Source organism: Anabrus simplex, chromosome 1 (genome assembly GCF_040414725.1).
Source record: "Anabrus simplex isolate iqAnaSimp1 chromosome 1, ASM4041472v1, whole genome shotgun sequence".
Classification (NCBI taxonomy): Eukaryota; Metazoa; Arthropoda; class Insecta; order Orthoptera; family Tettigoniidae; genus Anabrus; species Anabrus simplex.
The window spans coordinates 1,741,081,307-1,741,108,222 of record NC_090265.1 but is presented as its reverse complement, the minus strand read 5'-3'; the positions used below and the strand labels follow the sequence as shown (position 1 = coordinate 1,741,108,222).

At 38.5% G+C, this 26,916-nt stretch overlaps 1 protein-coding gene across 1 annotated transcript in view; it reads left to right on the top strand.

The window, feature by feature from the left end:
• The window catches only part of adp (adipose), a 177,993-nt gene that overhangs the window by 64,966 nt on the left and 86,111 nt on the right, over positions 1 to 26,916 (top strand). Inside the window, exons 7-9 of the mRNA XM_067138475.2 lie at positions 1,402 to 1,522; positions 8,835 to 9,035; positions 16,491 to 16,657. Of these exons, the coding sequence (XP_066994576.2) occupies positions 1,402 to 1,522; positions 8,835 to 9,035; positions 16,491 to 16,657 (489 nt within the window). The remainder of the gene's footprint in view (positions 1 to 1,401; positions 1,523 to 8,834; positions 9,036 to 16,490; positions 16,658 to 26,916) is intronic.

The window sequence follows — 26,916 nt, the reverse complement described above, 5'->3', positions numbered from 1 at the left end:
GCCCTCCCCCCCCACCCCCATCCCTGAATTTCATTTCTTTTGTACCATACCTGTAAAAAGAAATCCTTTTTTTTGTCAGATGTTATAGCATTTATATGAAGGCGGATCAAATATAAACGGGAATTTGAATGTACCGCTGCTGTTAGTAATAATTCTGAGGATGTTTGCCATGATGTTGGTGGGAGTGTCTGGAGAAGGGGTAATGTGCGCAATTGACGGTGGAGAGCTGGTCTGCTTCAGAATGCCATGAGTGGGCAAGAGGTGCCCATGTCTGTTGCGCAATGCATCATTTTCAAATTTCTCGCAAAAGAGGGCACCAAACCTTATGAAATTTTGAGGTGGTTCCGCGCGCAGTTTGCGGAAGAAACACTTTCGCAGATTCAGGTGTATGAGTCGGCTAAAAAATTTGTGGCAGGGAGAGAAGCTGTGGAAAATGAACCTTATGAAAGGAGACCGCGGACAAGTACCACTGCAGACAACATTATTGCCATTTGTGACATTATTGGTGAAGATCGGCGAATAAAAATTTTGCAAATTGTTTTAGCTGTAGGAATGAGTTACGGAAGTATTCATACCATCATCCGAGATGAACTGCATTTCAGAAAATTGTTTGTCGGAGACTCCTGCATTGCTACGAGGAGGAAGGAGAGCATTTCTTGCATTGTATTGTGATTTGTGATAAAACTTTGGTGCATCATTACACCCCAGGGTCAAAGAAAGCAAGCATGGAGTAGCGGCAAAGAGACGAAGCAGGTCCAGTCAAGGCCAAAATATGCTCATCTGCTGGAAAGATGCTTGCAACAGTTTTCTGGAACTCTGCGGGCATTTTGCTGGTGGATTTTCTTCACGAACAAAGGACATTTAATGCAGCCTATTACTGTCACCTTTTGGACGAAGCAATACTGCGTATCGCAACAAGCGATGCCGACAGCTGGTCCGAAACATCATTCTTCTCCATGACAATGCAAGTACGCATACTGTTGCTTTAACGCAAGAAAAACTGGAGGAGATTCACTGGACACCTCTGGAACACCCCCCCCCCCCCGTACAGTCCAGATTTATAGCCTGGCTATTACCCCTTGTTAAGACCACTCAAATAAGACCTAAGAGGGCAGCGGTTCGATGATGATGTAAGTGTAAAAGAGTTTGTGCGCAACTGGCTGCACACGTCTCTCTTCTTTTTATCAGGATGGTATCAAAAACTTATCAATCCAATGGAGAGAATGTGTATTGAAAGCAGGACACTATGTAGAAAAGTGATCTCTATTTTTTTTTTTCTTTTTGGTTGATGCAATAAATTTTAAAAATTAATTCCCGTTTATATTTGATCTGCCCTCTTATTATTAAATACTTCTTTGAAAGTTATGGTGAAGCTTTATATTCTCTTATGACTTCTTGTAGTATCCACCTGAAAACACTCCTCGCTCAACCTGGGAACGCCAGAATTACTTGGCAAGCCGGGCAGGGGAAGGTGAACTGGAAGACAACTTGCCTCAGGGATGTGTGCAATATTTTGTAGCTGGTAAGTCATTAGTTTAGTGATTTACTGCATAAAGTTGCATTTAATTCATTTTTAGCTATTGCTCTAAAGCCACTAAATTCTGCACTCATCTTTACATCAAAGATTTTGTAGTGTGTGAAGTTTGTTTTCAAAATGGTAGGTTTAACTGCTACAGATTATATACTTGTATGGATATTCTGTTTTCAGAATGGGTAAGTCATTCAGGTAGAGATAGCCTGCATGATAGATCACATTTATACCAGCTCTGGGGTAGAAGTGATCACTTGAGCTTACTATTATTATCTCTAATAAACTTGCTATCTCTTGAACGACGTGTTGAAAATTCTGCAAATACATCTACATTTCAAAGGCCCCAGTGATGAAGCCTATAGTGTCTCATTCTTTGAATCAGAGGTCACACAAGGTGTTTTCATTTCAGAAGCATACTGCAGGTCACCCTGACCATGGAATAAAGGCTGAGGTTGAAGTGGCTAGGACACGTTAAGCAGATGCAAGCAACTCGAACTCCAAAGAAGTCTTTTGAAAAGACCGTTCTGGGGTGAAGACCTATTGGACGCTCTAGAAAAAAAAGGTGGTTAGACCATATAAGAGAAGACCTAGAGAAGAGAAAAGAAACATGGGAGAGCAGAAACATACAAAGACCATTATAAATGGAGGCACATCGTTCAAAAACATCCTACCTGACTCACTGGAAGGAATTCATGATGATGGTGATGATGATGAGTTCTTGTGATGCCAGTTCTTTTTTAAATCTTTTATTTCTGGATTCCATTCCTGTGTTAATCATCATCTCCATGTACTTCAAATGAGACACCCTTTTGATGTTTCTGTCGAGGGTGATAACTGTGTTGGTGATTTTCTGCTTGACCCATTTCTGAACTCAGGTTTGTTATCTGAGACCTATGATTCCATTCTAGCCCTTATAATGAGCCTTAAAATTATGGCAGAGCCAGGAACTGAATCTGGACCAGTTGGGCAGCAGGCTACTTATCAGCCCCTAGGCCATAATTGCAGATGCTAATATTTTAACATGACATCATCCTCTGTGTGATTCCTCTTCCCCCCCTCCCCCCCTTCTTTTCCCCTGGTACTGTCAACTGATTAAACTACTTCTTCTTCTTCTTCCATATTTGGGAAAGTAATAATCAGATTTCCTTTCTAAAATTCTGCTGCTGTGAATGGAATTTCGGAGGCTAAATTTGGGTCTTCCTGAGTGCAACCTATCATACAGCACTCAAGCAAATGTTCTGGTGTCTGGATTCCCCAACAGTCACATTTCACATCAGATGCATAACTTTTCTTCACCATCTTACTTCTGGACTTTAACATCTTAGTTGAATACTGCTGACCATACACAGGCTTTTTAGTGGAAGTGAAAGACTATGTCTTGCTTCGCAATTTGTTCCCAAAGAGCTGTGCAACTTAACGCATTGAAGACGGGCCCCGAACGGAGGCTGCTACCCCATGTAGACTGGACAGTTCAAGCCTCCTAAAAGAAATTACACTGGTGCACTCAAACTACTATAACTCGAAAAGTGTTCAAGATATCTACCTCAAACTTGGAACATGTACTCACTATGTTGCTTAGTGGTTTGTACGGTGTTATGTTTTTCAAAGCAGTACCATTTGTGGCTCCATTTACTAGGCTTTCTAAACACAGTGTAGTAGGAATACCCTGTTTGTGCCTTTTGTAGACTTATTGTATTAGATTATACAAGGATGTCTCTTTGCGGTTACTTCCTGTTTAGTGTTAGCCATCAATCATTAGAAATATCGAGTTGACTGTCACTTGGTACTTATGATAACCGGTCTGTATATACAGAAATTAATCACAAATATCAGTATCCATCAGCAACTGAATGTGCCGTGCCTTGTTGACATCCATGCTGGAGCTCCAGGGAATAGTTCGACATATATGATATTATTTTTTTAAATAGTGAAAAAAGATGCAATGATAGTTTATATTCCATTACTACACCGTTTGGAACTCATAATCATCATCACCATCGTTGACCAACTCCAGTTTCCCAGGTGTGGTATACGAGCCCCTTCCATTTTGTTCTGTCCATGAACCATTCTTCATTCACAATCTGCTCCCAATCCTGACCTCTCTCCTCTACATCCTTCTTCACTAAGTCTGTCCATTTTTCTCTAGGTCTGCCCACTGGTCTCTTTCCCCTGATTTCTCTTTCATACTCCTTTCTTGCAGACCTGTTGGCACTCATTCTTTTCACATGACCAAACCACTTCAGTCTTGCCTTTTGGATCTTCTGGAGTAAGGAGTCTTCTAGTCCTACGTCTTCTCTGACTTTTTCATTCCTGATTTTATTCCTCCTGTTCTGGATCATTGTGCGTAGGAACTTCATTTCTGCTGCTTGGAGTTTCGAGTTGTCCTTTCTTGTTAATGTAGCGTTTTCCAGGCTGTATGTGAGGATAGAGGTGTAGTATGATTTATACAGTGTTATCTTGTTTTGAGTGGTACTTGTTTATCCCATAGTAGCTGTCTTACTTGGACGTAAAAATGTATTGCTTTGCTGATTCGACTGTTTACTTCATATTTAGGTATGTTATCCTTGGACATTATACTACCCAGGTACTTAAATTTTGTGACACTGTCCAGCTTAGTGCCATTTAGCATGATTTCTGGCTGATTGTCACCCTTCTGTACCTTCAACACCACCATTTTAGCCTTGTTGATATTGAATCCATATCCCTCAAACTCCTGACTCCACCCCTGCAGTCTCTCTTCTACATCTTTCTCTGAATTACCCCAAATTCCTACATGACCTGCAAATGCTTTTAAGTCTTGTTACCCCTTTTCTTTTAGCACCTTTAATATAGTATCCATTACAGTGGTAAATAATAGCGGCAACAAAGCACTACCTTGTTGTACTCCCCTTTTTGTCTCAAACCAGTCTGACAGTCCAGAACCGACTTGTACACAACTTCTGGTTTTCTCGTAAAGCACCTTAACTTTTGAAATTAGACTGTCTCGAACTTCGAGCTTTCTCAGGCACTCCTAAATAAGCTCCCTTGGTATGCTGTCATAGGCCTTTTCGATGTCAAGGAACAGTAGATATAAAGGCTTCTCTTTTTCCCAATGTTTTTCCATCAGCATCTTGACAGCAAATATCTGTTGTTGATCTTCCAGGCCTAAAGCCATATTGTTCCTCTTCTAAAAGTGGCTCTAAAATTTCTCGTAGTCTATTCTCTATAATTTTTTCCGGAATTATTAGTCCATGAGAGAGTAGAGTGATGCCACGGTAGTTGGTACAATTCCGTCTGCTGCCTTTCTTGAATATAGGTACAATTATACCTTTCTTCCAGTCTTCTGGGATGATATTTTTCTGCCATACTACATTTAGGAGTCTATATAGCCATTGGATTGCTGGGGTTCCTCCTGCTCTTAACATCTCTACACTTAACTCATCTCTTCCTGAAGCTTTCCCTTTCTTCATACTTTGAAGCCTCTTCTCTATCTCCAGCCATGTGATTGGTGGTTCCATATTTTTACTGGGCTCTTCACTTTTTCCAGATTCTTCTCTGTTTTGAATTACATTTGATGCATCTTCATTCAAGAGCTTGTCAAGAAGGTCTTGAATTCTCTCCTGATTCCATCTTCCTCTCGTACTACTGATCCACTGTCCTGCTCTATTACCTTGATGTCTTCTAGATTATTTTGCTTGTTTTTAATTACTCTGTAAAGAAGTTTCTTGTTTCCTCTGCTGTCCTCTTCCAACTTGTCCACAAACTCATTCCATTTTTTCTCTTTCTCTTCTCTTACTATCCTCTTAGCTGTAAGTTTTTTTTGCCCTGTAGAGTTCCTGTAGTTTAGTTATTTTTTGGCCACCTGGATCTTGTGCATCTCTTTGCTTTTCTTTGTCTAACATCTTTTTTGCCCAATTTCTGTCTTTTATAGCCAATCTGATTCTGTCATTCCACCAAGGTGTCTCTTTTTCTTTCATGATCGGCCCTGTTACTCCGCACAGGTCTTCAGCTTCACCCACCAATGTATCCTTAAAAATTTTCCATTCTTTTTCTACTGTATTTATTTCCCCTTTTGGTAAGTGTCTCTGTATCCTTATTTTATATTCTTCCTTCAGCTCGGCTTCTTCTAATTTCCAAGTCTTCACTTTACGTTTTCTTTTTCTTTTCTTCGGGGTTGTGTTAGCCACATGATTTAGGTCTGCCATCAATAATCTATGATCACTGTCCATACTCGCACTGGGAATAACTTTGACATCAGTTACATATTTCCCTCCTCCTTTATTAGTGATGATACAGTCGATGAGAGACTTGTAATCCTGACCGCAATGTATCAGTCATCAAGGAAATACGAAAGCGAGAATTCTTGGAGTCCGTTACCTTCTGTCGACTGTCACCTACTGTCACCTGAGAAACTACGAGAATTCTTAGGGCTTGTCACGCATGTGGCACAACAGATAATGAATCTGCATATACTGCATTTACTTGCATATTAGTGCCCTTTTTCCTCCACTTTTACAGCCAAAATATGTAAGGTGGGGGGGGGGGGGGGTCAATATGTAATAACTTCAAATTTTGTGCAGTGAACACGTGAATTCTAGGCTATAAAGACCTATAAATTGTACATGTAAACATTCTACACTATTCTTTAACAAACCTATGAATATACAGATACTGGCTATTTTCGTTGGAAGGCAGTATTTCTAAATGTAAAAAGACAATAAATGGTGAAAACGACTTTTAGGCCTAAATATAAGTTAAATATAGTCAGTTTTAGTTACTCATCATGTCATTCGTTTCATCTCATTAATTCCTCTGATGAGGTTGACGTCAGGAAGGGTATACAGTCGTAAAAACTCACTACAAATATTCTTCTCACCTCATACTCGACCCCGTAGAGAAGAGGGTTAAGGGTATCGTATTATCATATTATGCAATATTGATACAAAATAACTTAATGACCAGTCATTTGTCTCTGTCAGTTGAGCAGTAGGCCTACCACACAGTAAACCCGATCACTGTTTCATTTGAATTATCGTCTTGTGCCGCCAACTTCTCTGCTACTGGTGCCTCATCATTCCAAGTAACGTCATCTTCACTGCCATCTCGTCAGCCAAGCACTGCAGTCGGGCATTCGAAGTCTCGTCTTTTTGAACCTTTTAAAAATATTTTCGTTCCCGACTATAGAGTCCAGAAAGTGTGAATCTATTCCCAAATGTTTTCTGGAGATAGTCTCTGATATTCCCAGGTGGTGTATGTGTAGCAGAAGCCACTCCTTCCAAATAATGCCGTACTATAGAAACCATGCCAAACCACCAGCTGATTACTGGTGTATATTACTAATGTAATAGTGACTGCAAGCATTCTTTTGATAACTGTGGCTGTTGAAAGCCGGACGCTTATTTTCAAGTATATTTCATGCTTGTTCTCTACATTTATCATATCAGGATTTACCTAAACAGCTGTAAATGAGATAAGAGACACGCATTGTTTAGGTTAGGTATGCTATCGCCAGGATAGTGCCAAAAGTTCCACGATGAAAAGAATAAAAATAAATAACAGGAAAATTGCCCGCATTGATGGATATCTACAGGTGTGGCGGTAATGCATTTTATCATCATAATTTTTAATTTTGTTCATTAGTTATCTCTTTTTTTTTTTTTATTAACGCATACCCTAGCATGTTTTCTTTGGCATCTCTGAAACAAGTCAGTGCAGGCATAAAATCAATATTATTATTATTATTTGTTAGGTACGTTGGCGAGTAACACCATCATCATGATTGGATAGTTTTTATCACATTTTAAACTTGCTTCTCTCCAGAAAATACTTATATTGGACCGAGTTACAAGATATTAAACAATCACTTTGTTAATGATCTCGCCTGTTATAGCTACAACCATGAATATTTCTCAACTAAAGTAAACTCGTTTCCTCATCCCGAGGTGGTGCAGCTCTTTTTAGACACACCCCCCAGTGGAGAGGAATTACATGTACCATTTTTACCGCATATCAACCTTCCTGCCTTTCATAAATCTACGGCACTACGGTACCGGGTATCAAACTCAGACTCCTGAGAATGGCAGCTAATTATGCTAACCATTACGCTTGTGGACATTCTTAACTACAAAACACAGACAAAAGCATCACTGATGCATGTTTGCAATGCACAGGTCGGACATGAAATTCTTCACCTATTTGCACGACGTCCTCGGAGACGCAGTAGGCCTATGCAACGGAGGCGGACATTTCTTAACTATGAAACACAGATGTACGGGATGACTTTGATGCGTGTTTTCATTGCGTGGGTCACACAGACAAAACATTTCACTAATTTTTGTGATGTCATGAGAGCTGCTTCGAAGCGGAATGGTTGTTCTGCTCTGATGAATTACATTGGAGGTTTTGTATGCAAGATTTTTTTTCTTTCTTTATCTCGAAAAGCCACGCAGCACTACAGAGACCTCAGAGGCCAGTCTTCAGTGTGTTAATTCAGGCTGTGTTTCAGGTGGTACAGTTCTGTGAAGGAATATCTTCCTAGACTTCAGTTAAGGTTTAATTATCCTGTGGTTATATAATGTACAGTATACAGTATCTGGTGTCTGATATCTTCTTCTTCATTTCAGTCTATGTAGCAACTTGACACCTGATGATGGGAAGTGCTATACTGACCAAAGTATAGATATTCTGGACAGTGCTGGTCAGAGGCATCCTGTAATCATTCTGACCAATTTGTTAAGAGCAACACTCTCATGCTTAGCATACGCAGAGGGCTCCGCATGGGAGCAACGTACTGTACCGTAGAAAAACTGAGTGCTAGGGCTGTTGTACGTAGCACTTCTGGCTGTGTTCCTCACATTGAGCCCGTCAGTTTGTGAGTGACATTATTTCTAGCACTAATCTTCCCTTTCAGATCTTTACATTGCTTCTTGAAAGACAGTGTATGATCCAACTTGACTCCTAAATAATTTGGCTCAGCGTAGTGTTTCAGCCTTCCACCCCTCCACACCACTTTCAGACATCTCATTTACTTTTATGTTGTGAAGATTAACAGCACAAACTTGAGTTTTTGATGGGTTTGGTTTCAGATTATTTTTGTCGTAACATACCGTGAGTTAATCTAAGGCCTATGTTTACTACTTCTCTACCTCTTCAAAGCATTCCCTTTCAGAAGTAACTACAGTAAATGCCATGTCATCAGCATAGAGTACTATAAGGCAAAAGCTGCTGTAATACTCAGTAATATTAACTGATAGCACTGAGAGAGAGCTGTTTAACATTGTATCATATAGACTGAATTTAAGAGTGTAAATGTCTCATTTTCCAGGTCATCTTCCTCTTAAGCAACATGACTTCCGCAAGAAGTATCGTAATTTGGCCTCCACCTACCTCACTTTCGGAGCTGATGGGAATGAGTTGCTTGTGAATCTCGGAGGAGAGCAGATTTATTTATTTGATATTAATAACAAGCGCAGGCCCAAAACCTTCGACATGCAAGCCTTCTCTCTTGATACTGCTAAATGTAAAGGTAAGTTATCAAAGAAGGAAGTTGGGAAGAGGAGTTAGAATAAACATTTGGGATAAGCATACTGGGGAATTGAAGGGGATGGAGAAAGCAGTAGAAAAAAAGAGTAGAGGAGAAATAAAAATACAAGACCAAAATGCACAGTTCAAACATTGCCATCTTCATAGATGGTCTCTTGCCACATCAGCTTCATTTTGCATTGATTTCTTCTTATTGTAATCCTCAACTTACTCATTTCTGCTGTTTTAAGAAGGTTAGGATACCTACGCTTATTGAGAGGACATCTTCAGCGGGAACTGTTGAATAAGGAGAAAGTTGGATAAATACAGGTAGGCAAGATGATGAAAAAACAAAGAAAATGAGACAATCACAAGAAGTGGAAACAAATTTAATAACTTTTAAGTTTGTTTTTGTTCTTTTGTGTATTGTATATTTGGTTATGCATGTCCTCTCTTTTCTCCCTCTACCTTCATTTGACCAGTCATTATGTGGTTAAAGGCCAGTTAAGATGGAGGGAGCAGCAGAGAAAATGCTATGACAAACAGGTAAACCCAAAAGATGACCATGGAGGTTTAGGAAGACAGAAAAAATGAACAAACAAGTGTTAAATCAATATACTTATATATGGATCAATACATATATATTTATTTTATGATATCTATCTTTATATTTCTATCCTCCTAAGCTTCTTTGACAAAAGAATATTTGATCCGTAGTCAGACGCGTTATCCGTTGCGCCACAGGGCCGCGGTATGTTACCTTTGCTGTTCATTTTCCGTTACTTGTAAAGGTAAGTTCCATTTATTATGCATATTATTATACTAAGATTGAAAGTAATTATTGGAAATTTAATCTTTTTTAAATAATGTAAAACCCTTTTATGTAGATTTCATAATTCATTGTTTACAGTAGGCTACATTTCATTCATAGATTTTAAAATATTCATCTTTGTTTAATTTTGGGCATAGGTTTTATATATATTATGTTATAACTGTATATCTTCCATTAGTCTGTTATTTCTCCATACCATAAAGGTTAAATAGAATTGATAGTAGAAAAATATATATAAACAGAGACTATGATAATTAAGTATTCACAGATTGAAATATTTTAAATAATATATATTTCTAAGTATTTTAAAATATTGTTTGTATATACAGTAAAAACTCGTTAAGACGTTTCTGCAGGGGAAAACAAAACAGAACGTGTTAAGTGAGAAAATGTACTACTGAATATACGAATAAAAATTATCTTACAGGGATATAGAAACACTAGATACATTTTTTTCTGACACGAGGGCCTTTTACGTCGTATCCGCGGGTACAATAAAACTATATCTACAGTTTCTAAAGATGAAAGAGAAGTATTAACCTTTTCTGGTCCAACGTCGAGCTCACCTCGACATTATGTTTCAATCTACATGAGAAGTATTTATTGGAGTTCTTTGACCTGACTGAGGTCGATCAATATCCCTGGAGTTTCTAGAGCAAATTTTTGTGCACAAAAGAAGCCATTCTGTTATCTCCTTCGATATAATACGAGATATATGTAGCCGAGTGTCGTCATGGTTACCCGCGGCCTGTTAGCTGTGTTTACAGTGAGTAGTGCTGCACAAGTGTTGTATTGGGCATATTCAACCAGTAATAATACAAAGCAAAAATTCTTTAATTATAATAGTGTTAATTCCCTAGGAAAAAACAAACATTAGAATCAGGAGTTTACAAATTGAAGTGTCATCAATGTGAAAAAACTTATGTCGGGCAAACAGGGCGCAGTTTTACTGTAAGATACTTAGAGCATGTCAATGCTGAAAGGCATAAAAAAATTTCCGCGATGGGCCAACACATGAGTACAACCGGACGTCAGTTCACAACTACAGAGCAGGATTTACCTATATTACGTAAAATAAACAAAGGAGCACTGCTAAATACATTAGAAAATCTATATATTTATTTAGAACAAGAAGGTAATCAGGACAATAACCGGAATGATACAATTGACAATAGGAACCCTATATTTGAAGGGATATTGTCAAGTCTTGAAACTTTAGGCAAAAGAAACAACACAGACAATAAAAGGATGAATAAGAACGAGCCTCCGTCATTTTGTACATCCACTTCCCCCACCCCTTCTAAAGCTGAAGCCGTGACAATAAGAGATACGCCTCCTCCCCTCTCCGCAGCCTTGCCTCCCCGGAAGGAGGAGCAAACAACTGAACACACACATCATTATTATACAAGACGTAAAGCAACTTCAAATGTAGCCCCTCCAGGGTCACGGTAGAATTGGAGTTTAACAACAGTAAGGTATGAACCATTATATACATTAAGTTATTATGTAAAGACACATGTTTTCATTATAAAAACAAATTCCTATTTTCCTCATTTCATTTCAGAAATTGAGATGAAGCTCCCTTCTAAAAAAGTGAACGGCAATCAGCTTCATAGTTCCGCATTAGACTCAATTTAGGGCACATTAAGCAAGCTCAAAATAAATAACAGCCAACCTGGAAGGAGTGAAAGAAACAAACATTCAACAATAATTAGAACAGTGTCAAGAAGTCAATCAATTTTTTTTTTTAAACTTTTAACTGGAAGACAAACAGATATTTTTAGTGTAACAAAGTTGAAACTTTTAACAACTATTCCAGTGAATAGATATAATTTTTTAAGAAGGCTAACATGTATTCATTCTGTCTCATTTCATCAACCCATTAACCCCCACATACTTTAACATCATTTTAATTTAATTTATATTCAAATAGTTTTTAAGAGGAACAATGTACCTAAAAATAATGTACTCAGAAACTTAGCGATTCACCTAAGCTTAACAATAGCTGAAGATGTTCTCAAGTGAGAATGAAACATGTACTGTTTATAATTAATTAATTTGCTAAAAAGCAAATAAAAAGTATCAAAAAGGTGGAAGATTTTTAATTACTGTAAGTCTCTTGAGCGAGCAGCCCGACTATACGCTGCCTGCCTGCTGGCACGGCTCGACACAGCCCGGCTGTCTCACGTCCGCTGCTTCGCTCCTCCCTACATCTCTGCCACACCCCGATACTCCCGCGGCACTTCTAATTTACGACTATTTGTTCAATGTTGGCGTTCAAACTTGCGCTGGGCACATGCAATTTTCACCTTAGCATGTTACTGCCTCCCATGAATATTCCTACCCAATTTCAGCAGTATCTGAGTGTAACACATGTATGTGTTCCCTTGTTAGATGCTTTCCATGCCATTTTTTTTTTCCTTCACTTTAATCTTTACCCTATCATTCCACCAATGTGTCTCTTTGTCTTTCAAATTTCCTGATGTTCTACCACATACCTTTTCTGCTGCACATCCAACTAGTGCTTCCTTAAATCTTTTCCATTCATCTTCAACATTCCCCATCTCTGTCCTGGGTACCAAGGGTATTATTTTCCTTTGAAATTCTTCTTGTATGTTTTTCTCCTTCAACTTCCATACTTTTAATTCTTTTCTCTCTTCTTAATCGGTTTTTTTTAATCTTTCCCACTTTTAATTTTCCTATCACATCTCTATAATCTCCACCAAAGGCTTCTTCAGGCATGGCTGTGACATCTAAAAGGTTCTTCTGGTGTTCTTTCTCTATTATATAATCAGTCATAATCTTTGTTTCTCTCCCCAACCATACCTTGTAATCTTCTGACTGTTCTTCTTCCTAAACCAGGTGTTTCCAAGAATCATTTGGTTCCTCATGCAAAAATCCACCAACAACTCGCCTTGTGGATTTACATGTCCATATCCAAAGGATCCTACAACATCTTCCTTTCCTTGTCTTTCCATTCCAACTTGTGCATTTAGATCTCCCATCAATAGTACTTCCTTATCTTCTATCTGTCTCTCCATTTCCTCTAAGAAGTCCTCTAGATGTTCATCTGTGCAACCAGTTTGTGGGGCATACAACTGAAATAGATCTTTCATGCCATTTTCAAACTGGAGTCTCATCACCATCATCCTATCACTGACGCATTTTGTATATTCCACATATTCTTGGATTTCTTTTCTAAGTATGATGGCCACTCCATTTTTTGCCTCAGGTCCTCTGCTGTAATACAGCCTGTATCCTTCTTTCAGAGGAATCTCTCCCATACTCTTCTTGGTCTCACACAGTCCAAGTATGGCTATATATTTTTCTTTCATGAAGTAAACCAGTTCTTCTGTCTTTCCCTTGAGTGTCAGGACATTTACTGTCACAATCTTGATGTAGTTTGGTGCTGGTTGCTCACTTCTCACAGTTCCCCCAGCACCTGAGGAGCTGCGCGTAGCTTTTAGCAGGGGACACCCTAACCTTTTCTGAGGCACCATATCTGCTTTATCCATATAGGCTATTGTTACAATGGGATCGCCACACCCAAAGGTATTTTATACCTACTATAATAATTTCGTGTGGCTATTTCTAGCCGAGTGCAGCCCTTGTAAGGCAGACCCTCCGATCAGGGTGGGCGGCATCTGCCAGTTGTAGATAACTGCGTGTTATTGTGGTGGAGGATAGTGTTATGTGTGGTGTGTGAGTTGCAGGGATGTTGGGGACAGCACAAAAACCCAGCCCCTGGGCCATTGGAATTAACCAATGAAGGTTAAAACCCCAACCCAGCCAGGAATCGAACCCGGGACCCTCTGAACCGAAGGCCAGTACGCTGACCATTCAGCCAACGAGTCGGACTTTATACCTACTGCCAGGTTCAAAATTAGGCCGCCCCTAACATGAAGGCGGGCGCCTTTTGTAGCCGCTCCTCTGGAGTACAGACGTTAACAGGTTTGCTCCTTCCACCATACCAAAGTCCACCTTCTCCGCCGCAGATACCGTTGAGGTCTTCACTCGTAACCCTGAGTTGGGACCCATACCAGATGTTACACGCCGGGTCAGTGTGCTGGGGTTATTATTGGGTTATTAAACATTATTTTCTGGTCGCACTCTTAGACATTGAATTGGACCATGTGTGGCCGGGAGGAATGACTAGACACTTTTTAATTTTATCTTCATTAGTAAGCAGTTTCACGACTTTTTCCATACCCAGGTTATCAGGCGACAAATATTTGCTACATTTCACTGCACCACTCATCACAAAGTAAATTTCTAATTTGCGAATGGAATGATAAGAATTTCATTTGGTCTATATTGAACTGAGATTACAATGAAAATAAAAATAACTTGTGGTCCCACCTATTCAATACAAGAAAACTTATTAATGCAAGGTTACATTATAAGTCAATCACAATTGGGACTGGTTTCGACCTCTAGTCAGGGTCATCTTTAGCCTGTCTTTCAATTCACTGGCAAATAACAAGAGTGCGTAGAAAACATACACTTTTTTCAACCGACGAAAGTTCAAAATCATAAAAGAATGATGCACTAGGTATTCGAAGGTCTATTAAAGTTTTCAAAAGGTGCAAGGTAAAAAATTCACTAGCAAATAAAAGACGTAGAAAACAAACTTTTTCACAGACGAAAGTTCAGTATCACATAAAAAAGATGCACTGGGTATTCAGAGGTCTCATAAATCTTGATGTGGAGATAAATAATTATCCTCTAGTAGTAGCAACTTCTACAAAATAGTTAAAGACATAATATAGCACAAGAGAATACCAACAAAATGTAAGAGAGTCATATATGAAACCTATTACTTACCAATCCTGACCTATGGTTGCGAAACATGGACTATGAGAAATAAAAATGTCAGTAGAATCCAGGCAGCAGAAATGAGATTTGTCCGTAGCATGATCGGTAAAACACTGTGGGAAAGAGTCCGTACTGAGGAAATTTATTTGTCTTTTGTACGATTTAATTTTGTATTCAAGATTTTTTCCCGTAATCTTTTTTATGTGATATTGAACTTTTGTCTTGTGAAAAAGTTTGTTTTCTACATCTTTTATTTGCTAGTGAACTTTTTACCTTGCACCTTTTGAACGACAGGCTGAAGATGACCCTGACTAGAGGTCAAAACCGGTCCCAATTGTGATTGACTTGTAATGTAACCTTGCATTAATAAGTTTTCTTGTATTGAATAGGTGGAACCAAAATATATTTTATTTTAATTCTGAATGGAATGCAAAATACAAGCACAAATAGGCTCACTGTGTTATTCAGCATTCTTGCTGCTAACTGGCAAGCAAATTGACCATTCCTGAGGCTAACAGCTTGCTTCCCGAAGGTGCAACTTGTCCTGTAAAGTTCAGGAATTCAAGGCCTTTTCCCGTAACCACACAACTGTGGCAACGGCTCTTACCTGAATTGGAAATCAGAAGGGCTGGCAAGTAACATTTTCAGGGCTTAAAAAAAAATGTGATTGTAACAAGCGGTAATAGTGAAAATTTGTGTCATGATAAGTGAGGTATTTTTATATAGATATAATATGATGAGAGTCAGGACTTTGAATTTACGACATGCTATGCGGGAATGAGGAACACACTAACGAGATTTCACCGTATATATCTCTTTTAGGCCTTTGTGGTCGGTCATTTTGGAAATAAAGCTTGGAAACAATGCTTTTATGGTCAATCACAGAGCAGACCTAGGCATATAATTTTACACCCCAAAGTATGTAACACAACAAAAGCTTGATTTTTTCATTTACTAGAAAAGATTCAGTTGTTCACATAAAGAAATCTAATTAATGGAAAAAAACTCTACCGGGCGAGTTGGCTCTGCGGTTAGGGGCGTGCAGCTGTGAACTTGCATCCAGGAGATAGTGGGTTCGAACCCCACTGTCGGCAGCCCTAAAGATGGTTTTCCGTGGTTTCCCATTTTCACACCAGACAAATGCTGGGGCTGTACCTTAATTAAGGCCATGGCCGCTTCCTTCCCGTCGCCATAAGACCTATCTGTGTCGGTGCGACGTAAAACAAATTGAAAAAAAAACTAAATTTGGAAAAAGTGTAATCAGGGCTTTTATTTACTCTCTCTCAAACGGAGACACTCCACAAGTAAACAGATGTACTTACCTGCCGGTAGAAGCTTATGAAAGGTATCTTCATAGTACATCAGGAATGGAAGTCATCCATCATTCATAAAATTACTGGATATGTTGGATGCAAGACATTATTTCACTAGGGGAAATAGGTATTTTCACGTTTTCAGCATAATACATAGCCTGCAGAACTACAGTATATTATACTATGATTGAAAGTAATTTTTTGGATCCTTTTTACGTAGTAATGTATAATTCCTTTGTGACAGTAGTTATTATGAGAGATGATGAGAAACCATGAGTTAAATAATACTAAAGGCTTGCTAGAAAGTTGATCTATTTGTGATCATATTTATGTTTCTGGAGAAATAGAGAATGAGACAATTTCTATACTGTACATCCAGTCCCTAAGGTTGCTCATGGTGGTTTCATCTACATTCCATTGAAGTGCTTTGATTCTCTCCAGATGATTTGAATATCATGAAAATACAAGTAGCAGCTGATTGTTTTCAATCTATTTTCAGAACTTTGTCCAGGTTCTAATGGTTACAGTAATGGATTCCGTACAGGCACCAATGGCTTCTCTACAAACACAAATGGTGTTACTCGGAGTAGTAATGGAGTTACTCCTCGCTATTTCGATTCTAAAAAGCCGCCTTTACCCAGGAGAGTGGAGGCTCTGAAACTCAGTGTAAGTATCATGTTAGTAATGACATTGTTATTATGATAAAGGAGGATTTTTAGAGTAAACCTCTTAAGAGGGGACCCTACTAAATTATTGGCTCAAAATTCACCCCAAAACCAAAAGAAGGACATTGGTGCCACTAGATTCTCCAGAATTTGGGGCAAATGGTAAAATATTTCCTTTCATGTGTAGTCATTTTTAAGGTTCTGCAATTATGTTTAAATCACACCTGTCTGTGGTTTTAAGAGTTTTCATGTTTGTAATACAGGCAAGCCTATAATCTAAGTGAAATGTATTTTAGACATAATGGTTTGAAAATGTCTTAGGGCACAAAAAGTAAAAGAAATGAATGTACTCATTCTGACGCAAGAAACATTGAGGTGAGGCACTTACCTTCAGTGTTGTTAATTCAAAGTCATGAATTAATGGTAGTGCAGGGCCTTAAGTAACTTTCTGGAATTCAAAATGCTAACTGTGAAGCAGTTTTAATTTGCCTTCAAATTTGACTCATATGTGTTCTCGTATCATTCATAATTTGTAACATCCAGTTTAATAATAGTTGGCAATGTTCAGAAATTTGTATAGAAGTATGAAAAAGTAATATTATGATGCATTAAGATCTATTTATTAATAAATATATTGTTAAAAATTTAAGTAATACACTGATAACATAAATGATACGATAACTTATTCCTTTAACTTCTGTAATCTACCATATAACTGAGTTTCTAAGCAATATAGGTGTATAGGGAATAGACACAAGCCAGATATGACCTATGTCGTGTATTGACAAGATATGCTGTACATGGTTTCCATCATCGGATATGCGTAACAGATAAATTCCATGACCCAGACGATAACTGCAAGTGTAAATTATGCAGAGCCTACTGTGACTGATATCATCTGATAGTGTGCAACAAAAGACAAAACTCTTTGACAAGTTTCTGTAAGAACTACATAAATGCACATTGTGCAAAATATATCATATTATTAATATAGGTGTATCAAAATTTTTCAAAAATATCCTTTTTTTAGATCCTGTAGTCTCAGAAATTTTTATTCTATATGGGGAAAGTTTTAAAGATTTATTAATTTATTTATAGAAAAATAAAAACATAAAAATTGGAAATTCCAATCAAAATATAAGTTTTATCTGTTGAGGATTTGCTGATAACCTTGCTCTATTGTCCAACAGTATTCAGGAAATTCTATACCAGATTAAATCACTACAATAAATAGCATGAAAAATAGGTCTTAGAATATCCTTTGAGATCATGTTTACTGATCCACCACTGGTAAATAAAATAACAATTGATGGACAAGAAGAGAAGAAGCTCATCAATAGAAGCAAAATTAAGACATTATTAAACAGTCACACAGCCTCAAGTAACTTATGCTAGTGAATCCATTTTTAAAACTACTGATACAACTGAAATAGACAAAATACTTAAGACAGAGAGAAGAATTAGAACATGCATAAATAAATAGTACCAATGTTGCCTTTGGGCTTATGCTGTGTCAAGAAAATAAGGTGAAATTCTGAATAGTGAAAGGACAGGAAAGGGAACTACCTACGTAAATTCTTAATGGCTGGCAACCCGGTCTTACTTAATTGATAGGCGGCTATTGTTATTTCGTCTCGGTGTTCTCCAGATTCGTTTGTTCCTTGTCGCCAGATGTTTCATTCCAGGCTTGTGTCTATGCCATACACCTGTCAGTGTCATATGTTACGTACACACATTATGTGAACCGCTTAGACTGGTTCTGATGGTTCGGTCAGCTTCCGCTTCGAACACTAGTGTTGTGCTACATCCTGGAAGTGAATGAATGTACCATTTCCACTTCTATTATAATGTCTAAATTCAAAGAGTCATTGTTTAAGAAGCCTTTCTCGTGGTCAGTCGAGATTTCTTCTGAGGACGCAGAGTGCAGTTCTCTGCGAAACGTAAAGAATTTCACCTTATGTTCTTGACACGGCATAAGCCCAAAAGCCAATACAGTATCATGTCTAAACAGTATCAAGTTAATGGACAATAGAGAATAGCATGAAATCACACAGTTTATAAGGAAATTGAACTGATATTAAGCACGATTAGGAAAAAAGTATATAATTTTTTGGACATCGTATCAGAACTCCTGACACCAGAATTAGCAGAAGAATAATTGAAAAATTATGGAATAGCAAGACCAAGATTAAATGGATTATGGAAATTAAGGATGATATTAAAGAACTCCAAATAACTGTAGATGATCTTAAAAATAAAACAAACAATATTAAGATTCTTCAAGACAAATACACCAGGCTACAGACCATGATAAAAAATTTAAAAAAAGATTTAATGGAAGGGTGTTTTTCAATTGAAGAAAGGAAGGCAACATCTCTCAGAATGAAGAAATATTGGGCTAAAAAAAGGTAAAGTAAAAATTCCTCTGTATAATTGACTAGAGTGGTCCAAAGCATAGGCCATAAAATGTAATAAATAATTTAGTACTAACATTTTATGAAGATAGAACTTAAATTAAAGAAAATATAAATTTCAGAAAGATCTCCCCTTAAAGGAAAACTGTTCCTTATATACAGGTAAACATTGTGAAAGAGTTAAAATGCTAGTATTTTTTAATAAAAACTCATGAAAGTAGACTGTTTCAAAAACACATTTTGCTTTCAAATGTCTAATGTAGAGTTTAAAAATAAGTGCACTGATGGTTTTAAATTTTGCTTTAGCAAGATCAATCGCAATACAGTCCATTTGACCTCCTGAATCCAAGATACCTGCTATATCTTGTTGGAATCCTACAAGTTAAGTTTCAGTGGAAAATATCAGTGTCGAGTATCGAGAAATACTGGTATCAATCCGTCCCTAGTAAATTTACTGGCACGTAAAAGAACTCCTGCAGGCCAAAATTCCGGCACCTCGGCATCTACGAAAACCATTAAAATAGTTAGTGGGACGTAAAGCAAGTAACATTATTACAGTTGAACCTGACTTATATCAAAGGGAAGAGAAAAAACTACTTGTAACTCAGAATTACTTAGAAATCAGACTTACACAATACATCATATATATACTGAAGAACCAATGTAATAGACCTACATGTTTAAATCCTTGCAAATAATAAATACATTAAGACAGAAAATATTATTTTGAACTTCATCCAGCCTTAAATAAATCAGATAGTTTGGTTTGTTTCACTTTTCTTGCATTAAGAGTATAAACCTCCTTTGGCAAACTTAGTAATGAATTCAAAGCATTTTCACTACAACTTTTCGCACTGATGTAACGCTTACACACATCGATTGCACTTAACACTTCACTCAGTTCAGGTTTTTTAAGATTCAAGTCATTATCTCTATCTCCATCAATGTCACTATCGCTTGTAACTGGCCCATCACCACCGCGTTGTTGGCATACATCAGCAATAATTGCTTCATCCGGTGGTTCTCCACATACAGCCAGATTATCATCGAAATGCACAAAAGTATTGAATTCTACACCCTCCAGTAGTGTTAGCTCATTGCCAGACAAAACTTCATCCCCATAATCATCATTAGAGGCTGCCTCTTCTAGTAAGACACCAGCTTTGCGGAAACAATTGCTTATTGTGGAGGATGACACTGCTTCCCGGCAGCCGAAATAAAGTCCATGGCTTGTAGCAAATTAATGGAGAGAGGTTCATTTCCTGTATCACTCAGTGTTATTAAAGGTTGAACCAGCATTTTTCTATAATGCACTTTGAAATTTGCAATGATGATCAAATCAAGCGGTTGTAGAACACTGGTACAGTTAGGAGGGAAAAATTCCACTTGGACATTCTCCAGAGCGATTTGAGGTGGATGTGCTGCACATCGATCCATAAGAAGAAGGATCTTCTTCTGTTTCTTTTTCATTTTAATGTCCAGTTTTTCAACCACTGTTCCATTAGAAGCATAGTCATCCAAGAATATTCTGCTGGATTCATATTCCGTAGGTTTTGTTTTCGCACCCTTAAAACACCTCGGATTCTTCGATTTTTCTATCATAAGTGGAGGAAGTTTGTCAGATCCATCTGCATTGGTGGCGAGAAGTACTATTACACAAATTTTACTTTTCTTCTCTCCATAGTATGAGTCACCTTTCTCAGGTAATGTTTTATTAGGAAGGAGATTGTAGAATAGGCCAGTCTCATCACAATTGTAGATTTTGGAGGCTGATAATCGCTTATGATGCCCGACAGAACCTCTTCCTTCCATTGTTGCACCGTGACGTCGTCCACACCTTTTGAGTCACCGCAAATTGCTCTCCCTGTGTTTCCACGACGATCTTTAAATCCTTGCAACCATCCTGATGGAGCCTTGAAATCAGCAGTGATACTCATCATTTTAGCTAAATCTATCGCCTTTGCCTTCAGCATGTCGCCACTAATTGGTAGAGCCGCTTTTGCTGGAACCATGTGAAAAGTGCTTTATCCAAATCTGTGCATCTTCCTTCTTGCCGATGGCTACGCTTTGGTAATTTAACCCAGTTTTAAGAACTCGCCCAAAATAACGTTTATTTTACTGATGACTGTACATAGCGTGGTATAAGCAGTTCCTAAGTCTGAAGCAATTTCAGTTTTTGTTTTGTGTGGATTAGCGTCCACTTCTCATATAAATTTTACTTTTTCATCTAAGGTATAACTTTTCTGTTCTCCATGGCTAATCAAAAGCAACTGAATTACAATACTACTGTTCAACAGTAGACACCCCATGAACCTACTATGCTGGCGTAGCAGGAGGAGAGGTGATACTCCCACGTGGCGCGTCCCAGGTGGCGGATCGGGGGGTCCTAACCGGCTTGCCGGCGGACTTGAGGGAAATAAAATACCTCTCGCGGACCAAGCACACTACCCCTGCGGGTGGGGGACGCACATGTAGAATACACCCGCGGTGTCACCTGCCTGTCGTAAGAGGCGACTTCAAGGGGCGACCAAGGGATGATTGAATTAGAGCCATGAAACTACTCTTGATTCGTACCATCATGCGGGGAACACCATGGGTTGCATGTACTTGCGAGTCGTATCACTAAATTGGTACGAAATAGGTTTGTGATTAGTTGCAGTAAAAAGCCTGGCCTGGTGGTTTCCAGTACCCATGCGTCGTACCCATGTGAGCAACACCGCGGGTCTGGGCGTAGCCTGTGAGTTGTACCACTATATGTGCGGCACCGTGGGTTAGCGTTGCCTGTGATTGGTACCCACTATGTGAGGAACACCATGGGAATACTGGCGCCCGTGACTAGTACACCTAGGTGGGGAACCTTACCGGCTTGCGTTGGCTATGAGTGGCGCCATTGTGTGCAAAACACCATAGGTCTGCGTTACCTGTACTAAGTACAATACTTGTGAGTAGTACCATCTTGTGTGGAACACCGTGAGTCTTCGCTACTTTTGATTAGTACCCCAACATGACAAATACCATGGTTCTACTTTACTCGCGACATGTACCATTCTGTGGGGCCTTAGTCGTAGATTTTGCACCCCTGTAGACAACAAGCATCATTGTGCTTTATAAATGGTCCCTTGGTCAGTAATACTATTATTCACAACCTTTTTTTGTGTCTGATCCATTGTTTTTGTTTGTTTGTTTTTGTTTTCTTGTAGGGTTCATATCCATCCATTCATTCTTAATGACATTTTTTATTTTATTTTGTTCAGTGGATTAATTTGAACTTTTGGTTATTTCATTTCGTACCATTAGGGGCCGATGACCTCGATGTTAGGCCCCTTTAAACAACAAGCATCATCATCGTCATCATCAACAGTAGCCACCAGATACCGGCACCGTGGACATTTTACTTCTCCGTTGTTCCCATGAAAGAAATGCTCATATTCAAACAAATTTACTGTATTTTCTTTTGTTTCCGCACCAAAACCGCCCACTTTGCTTGTAATGCATCTTAATCTTTGGCGGCATTGTGAAGGTCAGAAATGACGAAGGTAGAGGAGGAGCGAGATAGAGAGCGAAAGGGACTTGCTCGGTTGGCCTTTTTTAAGCCACGAGTAAGGAAGGGTCAACAATGTCACTCGGCGAAACTCTTTGTGTACTGTTTCAGCACCGAAACCTGACCGCTCAACTTCCGCCTACACTGACAAAGAGAAAACTAGTAGTTTCTTTTAAAAAAGCACGTGCTCATTATAATTACGCAAAACTCAATTATATTTTACTGACAGTTATTACGTATAACAGCGAATTACGTAGAAACGGATTACGTATAAATAAGGTTTAATTAACGCTCTTTTAAATTACATTTTGCCGGGACCTAAAGGAAATTATGTACAAATATGAATTGCGCAGAACAGAGTTACGAATAAAGCAGGTTCAGCAAGCAGGTTCAGCTGTATTACTAACTATATTTTGAGTCTGCAGCAGTCCATTGCTGTCAACCCTTCATGTCTCATTTTATGTGCACCATAGGACTTATCTCTGAAATCACAGTGTGTGGATCTCTCCCCAGCAAGTTGGGATCCACCTTAAACAAATTCATGTCGGTGTCATTTTTTGCTGCGTATCTTCCCCGATGGCTAAACATCAGTAGTCGCACTTTTTACCTGGCTGGGCAGCCGCACTCAGCGGGTAACCTTGTTTGCCGTTATTAAAACACTCTCGGATATAAATAGTAATGACAGATCTGAAACAGTTTTCAGGTGAAACTGGGAGCTTGTAGTCTGTACTTGCATGTTGGCAGCAGATATGTAATGATTGTCTTTCTGAGACCTGTAACTACTCAGGAATATGATTCTGCATCTGTGTCTGGGCAGACATATTTAGGAGTACTGCTGCCCACCCCACACAAAGAAGACCCTAGAAATTGTGGGCTAAACTTTGGTAGTTGCACTTTTTACCTGGCCACACCTAGTGGGTCATCTCACTTACCGTCAGAAAACTAATCATTCAGTTACAATTGGAACGTAAAATATTAAAACACACCCGGATATAAGTAATAATGACAGATCTGAAAGACGAACAGCAGTTGCCACTCACAAGCTGGCTAGATTGGACATCAATGTTGCCACCTTGAGCAAAGCCAAATTGTCTGGTGATGGAAAAGTTGTGGAGTTCGGATCAGGTTATTTGATCTTTTGGAAGGGAAGAGAGGAAGGTGAGACTCATATGAATAGTGTTGGATTTTCTGTAAAGGCACAGCTGGTAAATGTCCTCCGGCTCACTCCCACAGCAATTACTCAACAGCCTATGACTCTCTGTATACCACTCTGAGGAAATTTTCATCACTCTCATCTCCTCATGTCCCCCGCTTTAGATTGCTGATGAAGTTGTTAACAGTGAGTTCTATAACCAGCTGAGCACACTCATCAGCAAAGTATCATGTAAGGTCAAGTTGCTTTTGCTTGGCGATTCAGTGCCGGAATTGGGAGTAATAATCGGCTGTGGGGAAAATGTGATATGGCAAACATGGTATTGGAAAATATAACACAAATGGGCTATTGCTTCTTGACGTATGTGCTGAGCCTGAACTGTTCATCACTAATACTCATTTCCGCTTATCTAACCATTTTAAGACCACCTAGATGCATCAATGTTCAAAGCACCAGTTGAGAACTTCCTCTTTGACAGCCCTTCCAGGTATGGAAGACAACACACCACCATAATCCATGGAGAGAAATAATAATAATAATAATAATAATAATAATAATAATAATACCAGGAAAAATGCCTTCTTTCTCTGTGGGAATCTCTGTCGGAGAAATATTCCGATGATACTTCTAAGAAAAAATGAGAAATTTATACAAGCACTGCCAGTACTACAACCAAGGAGGCAATATTTATCCTGAAGGTTTGACGACAGAGTAAGGAGTCCAACTAGATAGTGCTCTATCATCCTGCTCTTTATCACTGTTTATGAATCAAATCATTGAAAGAGCTCAACAATATAATAAAAAATCACGACTTCAAGACGTTTGCATCTGCTGATAATTTATAAATTATTTGGGGCTACATAAAAGGAAAAGTTCAGGAGAAGCTAAACCGATTTCTATCTCTTTGAAGTAAAAGTAATCTGCACAAAAACAGTGGTTATATCAATCTGTGAACAAGAGGCATAAATAAATATCATACTAGATTCAGTAAAACTGGAATAAGTAGATCACTTCCAAAACCTCAAAAGTACTGAGACCTGAGATAACTGTTCCTGTTCAGTAAACACTAATAGTATCCTCAGAACTGGTATCAAGTCAGAAATCTGTTCAATCAGCAGGTGGACCATTCCATATACAGTACTTAAGCTGTATATTTTTACAGAAGAGCCACACTGTGAGAGGAAACAAATAAAATTTTAAGAAAGCTATTTCAGTCAGTTTGTTATGAACTACATGAGAAAGTAAGTTTTCAGACTGAATTAACCTTGTGAATTTACATCATCATCTTATTTATAAACCAGAGGTAACAGATATGCCTGTATGAAAGATGTTCTGATTGAAGCCAGTGAGAAGGGCAATATTCATAATGAAAACATACATGTTGAGTTAGAGTCAAATACATCGGATAGATAGATGTAGAAAAGGCTTCTGATTTTCTGTTATTGCTGATCTTGTGATCACAGGCGTGGAGCTCGAGTTTCACATGGAATCCAAACCACATACCTAGGTATATGACTTTTCATTCAAAAAATTCTCCTTGCATCGGTCAAGTTTCAGTGTTCTTGGTAAGATGCCAGTTACAGTGCCATGTGCAATTGCTTACAATGGCCAACTTATCGAAAAGGTGCATTCAAGAATTGATGCAGCCTGAATGAAGTGCTGAACAACATGAGCATCACCTGTGATCACCAGATGGAAAGACCACCTCAGCCCAAAGACCTGTCATCCTTTCGTTCATCTCTTCATACTCTGAATGTTGACCGACTACAGAAGAAACAGAATGTTGACTAAATGTTAGGGGACACAGATGCTCAGAAGTCAGCCAGCGTCAGTAAGTTGAATCATGTCCATCACAGACATGAAAACGATTTTGCTTTTTGTTGATCCGAAGAAAAGTGCACATAAATTTACTTCGACAGTTTGAACCTGAGCTGAAAGTGGAAGCAGATACAATTATAAAGGTGAGCTATACATATTGAAAGTCATTGAAAAGAGACCTGAGGGATGATCTCAGCAACAATGGATCAGTAAACTACATAACGGCATGAAGAGCCTCCAATGCAGACAGCGAAGCCACACACCGGATCCTCTCGCTAAGCAGGATAAATGTTCACTTAAGCACCACTAAGAACACTAATGTGAGTCAATGCAGTCTCTCACTTAAGCCCTTATAACTACATTTGGTATGGACATTTTTCAAAAAAATCAAAAAAGCCTGTGGGTACTGAACCAAGAAACACATTTTAGAAAGAATTATGTAAATAAATTAATTTGGCTAGGATTTGAATCAAAAAGAAAATGAGTAAAGAAACAAATGATTTTATGCTGTTTTAGTGGAACTGCATTTAGCCGGAAGTGATTTTCGAAATTTTTTTCGTTTGATAGAGCTACCCAGGACTCACTGTTTAAAACCTTTCTGGGCCCTTTATCCCTTCAACTTTCAGCACAGTTGAGGAAATTGTTTAATTTTATGTTTTTTCATAGTTTGGGGATCCCTACTTTGTCTGCTAAGAAATGTTTTCAAGATTAAAATGTGAATTGTCATGTGGTATGAATGAAGAAGGTCGGCTCCTCAGGACTAAGCCGTCAGTGTGAGTTGTCACGAGTACAGTCCCTTCAAGCGCTTTTTCGTAGCCACTGTCTTCTGTGTGTGTTCACTTATCATTTCAATGATTGAAACATCAGTCAAGGTTACAAGTAAAGTACAGATGAATGCACTACTGTTTACAATAATGGTCAGCCTGCCACTCGTTGGAGGTTATTTCTCTGACAGGAAGTCTTAAATATGACAGACACATGACCTCAATTAATGAGGGAACGAACAGAAAGACAGCGTGTACCCCTCAAAAATCAGCCTAAAGGTAACTATCAGTCTGTATTAGTGGTGTGGGGGGAAGGGTTCTTTATGTACGTATATTGTAAACGACGAACATGCTTGTGAGGTCCGTATAAACAGTATTTTACTGCATTTTGTAAAAGTTAATTTTTTATTACACTGTCTCGAATTATATGGGACCATGAACAGGGTTTTTCTTTCCTGAGTTCACAGCCTTCTAAAATGTGATTACCTCAGCAGATTGATGTTCATACTTACTTATGTTGGACTCCTCTCTTTCATCTTTCATTCTCTCGACAACAATGCCATTGTCATT